General features: G+C 51.8%; 1 protein-coding gene across 1 annotated transcript in view; it reads left to right on the top strand.

Annotated features, from left to right (window-relative positions):
* The first annotated feature begins 2,432 nt into the window (after positions 1-2,432).
* DUOX1 (dual oxidase 1) overlaps positions 2,433-5,550 on the top strand; it is a 31,824-nt gene continuing 28,706 nt past the window's right edge. The window contains exons 1-3 of the mRNA XM_077764331.1: positions 2,433-2,490; positions 4,305-4,388; positions 4,564-4,728. Of these exons, the coding sequence (XP_077620457.1) occupies positions 2,433-2,490; positions 4,305-4,388; positions 4,564-4,728 (307 nt within the window). The remainder of the gene's footprint in view (positions 2,491-4,304; positions 4,389-4,563; positions 4,729-5,550) is intronic.

Here is a 5,550-nt window from a genome sequence, read left to right as displayed (position 1 = left end):
TATGGAAAAATCCAGGGAGCCCCTCCCCCGCCCCACCCCGCCCCCTCAAGGTCTTCCGCCCACTCCCCGGCCCCAGCGGACTTGCCCTTCGCGCTGTCCGCGTGGCCGCACTAGCCGAGCCCTCGCCACGGACGCGACGGCTCCCACACCTGCGCGCTCGCGCCNCGCAGAGCTGCGGAGGGAGCCGACCGGGAGCCGGCGTCGCGGGCCCCGCGGAGAGCGAGCCGGGAGCGAGCCAGTCAGCCCTTCGGGGTCGAGGGACGCCGCGGCCCAGGTCAGACCGAGGAGGGCTTCTCGGCCCACAGGCCTAGGCGCCCCGGGGGAGGGCGCGCCGTCGGCGTGGCTGCGGCGGTGGGCCCCAGCTCCGCCACGCTTTTTGAGGGAAGGGGAATTCTAGCCCTGGCCCCCCTGAGCCTCCGTTACTAACCTGAGGCTCAAATGGAACCTGCTCCGGCCTATCCTCCACACACCTCACCCCAAGTTTTGGAATCTTCGAGAAACTCGAGTGTTGGGGCGCCTAGTTTGCTTGGGCCAAGGGAATCTCTGGAGCTCTTCCTGGCATCAGCACATTACTCCAGAGAGGGAGCTTTGGGCTTTTAGAGTCCTGGCTTCCCCCTCAGCCCTCCCTTGGGACCAGATGGAATCCCTATGGCCTTGGCTCATATTTCTCCCACCCCAGGGTCACCATTCTAGGACTTCAGACTGGAAAAGTAGCCATGTAGGTTAAGAACAAGGTAGGCCTGTGTTCTCTCCCTGGTTCTGCCACTGCCTGGGGCTTCACTGCTCTGTCCTAAAGTTATGCCTTACACTCGAGGTTGTTAAGAAGTTACTGAACCAGGGGCATCTGGGTGGCTCAGCAGATAAGCATCTGACTTCGTCGGCTCAGGTCATGATCTCACAGTTTGTGGGTTCGAGCCCCGCGTCAGCCTCTGTGCTGACAGCCAGCTCAGAGCCTGGAGACTGTTTCAGATTCTGTGTCTCCCTCTCTCTCTGACCCTCCCCTGCTTGCTCATGCACGCTCTCTCTCTGTCTCTCAGAAATAAATAAAATATAAATTAAAAAAAATAAAAAGTTACTGAACTAATATTGCTATATAAATCATGTGGCTACCCACCCACAAGGAGTGATTGTCAAGCATACTCACATTCCTCCTCAGGTTGTCCCCACAGCCTGGCCTGAAAGCTCACAGCATGCTTTTTACGGGTTGAGTGGTATATTGGTGTCTGGGGCCCAGGATCCTGAAGACATAGTGGTAGGCGGGAAGGGGCAGGGCATCCGCGATCCAGGAAGGACTACTGTCCAACATCCTTATGGCTTCAACCATTCAGGGCCCTGCTCTTCACAAACTATCAAAGACCATCATCTGGACAGTCTTGGATGGAGTGGGTGATATGCTGAGCTTTTGAGTTATGACAGGGCCTAGGGTTTTTCATTTGTTTCATGGGGGATGGCAAGTTGGGATGAATCACCCTCTAGGGCTCCTCCTATGGGTCTAGACGACATGTTCAGGAGTCCTGAGAGTTTAGTCTAAGATAAGGCTTTCTCTGAACTCTCACTTTCTTCCACTAGACAGTTCCCTAGCCCCACCCCACCCCCAGTGTCTATGCTGCCTTAGAAGATCTTCACTGGCCTCAGACACTCCCTGTGCCTCTCAGGAGTCCCAGTCTGAGTCCCCTGCTGCCTGTTACCCTGTTGTCCCTGGGTGACACGCTCTTTAGTCTGGAGAGAGAGAGAGAGAGAGAGAGAGAGAGGAGAGAGAGGAGAGAAAGCTGGCACCAAACACAGGAGCACCTGGTGCTGCATTTTTTGAGTCTGCCTGGAAGAGCCAAGCTCCAGCCCACCCTCTCCCTATATCCCATTTACATAACACCTGTCACTTATTTTGCTTTGAATTCAACCTCATTCTCATGTCTGATTCTGGCAACTATGCTAGGAGGTAGACAATTCAGGCATGTTTACTCTCATAGCTGGAAGAGGAAACCAAGGTCCAGACCAGAGAAGTAACCTGCCTAAGACCACACTCTAGCAGCACCCCAGTGTCCTGTCAAGCAAGGCTCTGTCCAAGGAATACACATATCAGAAAGCTGGGCCAAAACAAGGTTTTTCAGTTAATCTTACAAGGGAAGTCCAGGAAGGCAGAGATTTCTGTCTGCTTTGTTCATCACTTAATCTCCACTTCCTAGGTCAATGCCTGGTACGTAGTGGATACATGTCAAGTGTTTGTTGAATGAATGAAAGACTTGGGAGAGAGTGAGTCTCCTGCTCTTTGTTCCCTGCTGTGGTGTTGGCTCAGCCCACACTTAGATTCATAGGAGCCAGTAAAGGCCCTGGCTTGACTCTCCTGAATTGCTGGGACTCATAATCCTGTTCTCTTTTCCTAGGGTCTCCATTTTAAGGTGTCCTAACACCTAAGCCCTGTTATCACTTTCATCATGGGCTTCTGCCTGGCTCTGGCATGGACACTCCTGGTTGGGTTATGGACATCTATGGGTGAGTACAGGTTGGAGAAGTGTAGCTAGAAGCAGAGGAACCCTGCTGTGTCAGCATTTCCTATGTCATTCCTTACAGTCTGGAGGCCCTTTCTCTCTCCTCTGTCTTCTCTCTTTCTTCATGAAGTAAGGACCCCTGATCCCAAATGGGAAAAGACCGGTTAGGCATATAAGACAATAAAGGATCTTGTGGTCAGATTGGACCCAAAGCTGAAGGGAAGTCGCCAGTGTTATAAGACAATATGAAAACAACAACAAGAAAGAAACAAACAGTTGTTGCCCCCCTATGATCCATTAGATTTTATCTTGTTATCATCGGTTTTGGACAGTTTCTTAATAGATCTGAGGCTGTTTTGTGTAGTCTGGGTCTCTGAGAAGGGAAGCAGGCTTAAGGTGCTGCAACTTAGGTTAAAAGGAGCAAGTCCCTTATCAGGTTTGGGAGGATAAGAAAAGGGACAAGAAAAGGGAGCAGAGAACACCTGTGGAATCATCTATTCTGACTGGAGGTGATAGACCCCTGCGGCTTCTCCCACAGCAGAACTGCTCACTCACATTCCCATTGCTTCCAGCCCTCTTTTTGCCTTGACATTGGATTTCCAATTTCCTTTTCTACCCAGCTATTGCCACTTATTCCCAGGAGGCATTCTTCCTTTTACCCTTCCCCCAAGACCCCCTCTTGTTCTGCCACCTATTCATCTTATTTTAGACATCATGTGTATGGGTCTCCCCTAGTTTCCATCCCAAGTCCTGGATTCTTAGTTGGGTTCTTTGCTCAAACATCAGGGCCTGAGTCATTTCGCCTCTCTGACCTTTTGGTGAGTGAGTGCGCATGCATGGTCGTGTACATGCACACAGGAGTTTGAGGTGTAGCTCTGAGATCTTATCCTTGGTGTGAGTGGAAGGACAGTCAGAGGAATGGGTCTCTTGATGGCTGATGAGTGTCCTTTCTTTGTTCTGTTCTCTGAAGTGAGCAGAAAGGGAACTTTAGCCCTGTAGCTTCCTAGTTAGGGGAAAGGAATCTGGTCATCTATCCACTGACCAGAAAGTCCTCTTTTCCACCCCTGACTCTGGACCCTTCCCTCTGCCCCCACTGCCTGAGCTCTTCCCTCCACAACTGAGTGCTCCCTCCCAGATCCTAGTTTTTGGAAAGTACAATAGGGTCAATAAGGGATTTATATGAGAAACATGACGCCTCAAAAGAGGCCAGTTATCAGGCAGTCTCTGATCCCACCCCAGAAACTGGGAAAGAGACCGTTCAGCAACAGGTCCCAGAGCCACAGCCCCAGGACCCACACCCTTGCCTTGGACTCTGTTCAGCAGGAGAGGGCCAAGCTCCTCTCCACACTGCCCCTACTCAGGGCTTGTCACAAAATGACCTCTCCTTCCCTGGGTAGAAGAGTGGTTGGCTTTTAGGGTGTGGTTGGCTCTAGCTCCACATGATACCTTAGGGCTGGGAATGGTTTCTGTCCCTCCGTGTCACTCTGGGAGCTTAGGTGTGAGAGCAGTAGAAGGCTCCTGCATCCCCATCCACATTGCCAGTATTCTCCAGCTTTGTCTTGCTCTCTGAGGTTGTCAGCACACACTGCCCCTGGCTACACTGCTTTAGTACTCCCTGCCATGTTTCCCCCACCGAGCAGCTTGAAGACTGAGCTTGAGTTTGGATATCACTTTGTCCTGAGTTCTCTCCCTCTGCACCCTACCTTCCACACTGTGCTTGGGGTCCACTTTCTGCTGCTCCGCTTGCCAAGCTCCCAAGACCCATGTCCTCCCGTGCGCAGACTTGTCCAGCTGCCCCTTCCCTCTGTTCTCACATAGGAGCCCAGAATCCCATTTCCTGGGAGGTGCAGCGATTTGATGGGTGGTACAACAACCTCATGGAGCACAGATGGGGCAGCAAAGGTAGGTGAGGGCCAAGGGGAGACAGCCCCAGGGTTAGGGTGATACTAAGGGGCAAGGGCTGGCAGGTACCGGCAAAGGCTCATGGGTTCCCTGTGATATGGAGGGAAGCCTGGGAGAGAGGAGGTAAGGGAGCCCCACTGAGGACTTATCCTTGTCTCTACCCCTCCTACTGCAGGCTCTCGGCTGCAGCGCCTAGTCCCAGCCAGCTATGCAGATGGTGTGTACCAGCCCTTGAAAGAACCCCACCTGCCCAACCCCAGAGACCTTAGCAACACTGCCATGAGGGGCCCTGCAGGGCAGGCCTCCCTGCGAAACCGAACAGTGCTGGGAGTCTTCTTTGGTGAGGGCCCCAACCTCTAGGGGACGGAGGCCAGCAGGGTCAGCTGGACATCTCTGTGTCTGAGTGGGGAGTCAGGGAGTGAGGGAGAGAAATGATGGAGGGTATCAGAGATGGGGGTGAGAGATGGAGGTGGGAGGCGATGGGATAGGGTATTGTTACATGAAACTAAATTCGGCTTTTGGCGGGTTTTGAACCAAAAGACACAACCAAGCCAAGAATAGAAAAAGGAAGTTTTTACTTGGAAAAAGTAAAGGAGAATGTAGGGGATATTTCCCAAAGCAGTGTCTTTTAAGCTCAGGGTACATACAGATTCACAAAAGTGCTTGTACAGTGGGGAATTCAGCCTAGAATTTAGGCAGAAGTTATCTCAGGGTGACAGAGTTCAGGTCTTAATGGAAGACACAAGGGCTGGCAAAGGTTGGAATCAATTCTCTGCCTTTAATTGATCCGGTATCTGAACGCTCCAAGGGGTTTACATCCTGCAATGGTAACTCAAGAATATGCTTTGGGCAAGTAGTCGTAAATCACAAGACGTCTAGGGCCTAAAATGATTTTTCATAAGTCGAGAAAGCTATGTCTTGTATTTTTTTTTCCTGGGGAAGGAAAAGTAGAGGGAGAAATCTGGTTGGTGGAGGCATAAATTTGCCCCACGTTGAGCTGTTGATGAAAGTACAGATGGAGGCAGGAGCATGAAAATAATCTGGTAGGGATTCTTGATGGGATTCTGTTCTCACTCTTTGCCCCTGTGGCTCCTAAGATAGTCTCAGGGCAGGTTCTACTTTTGGCAAGAGGTCTGGGCTGGGGGGGGGGGGGTGTAAAATG

This window comes from Crocuta crocuta, unplaced genomic scaffold (genome assembly GCF_008692635.1).
Source record: "Crocuta crocuta isolate KB4526 unplaced genomic scaffold, BGI_CrCroc_1.0 scaffold102, whole genome shotgun sequence".
NCBI classification, from domain to species: Eukaryota; Metazoa; Chordata; class Mammalia; order Carnivora; family Hyaenidae; genus Crocuta; species Crocuta crocuta.
Note: the sequence above shows the minus strand (reverse complement) of the source record. Positions and strands in the feature narration are given on the sequence as shown.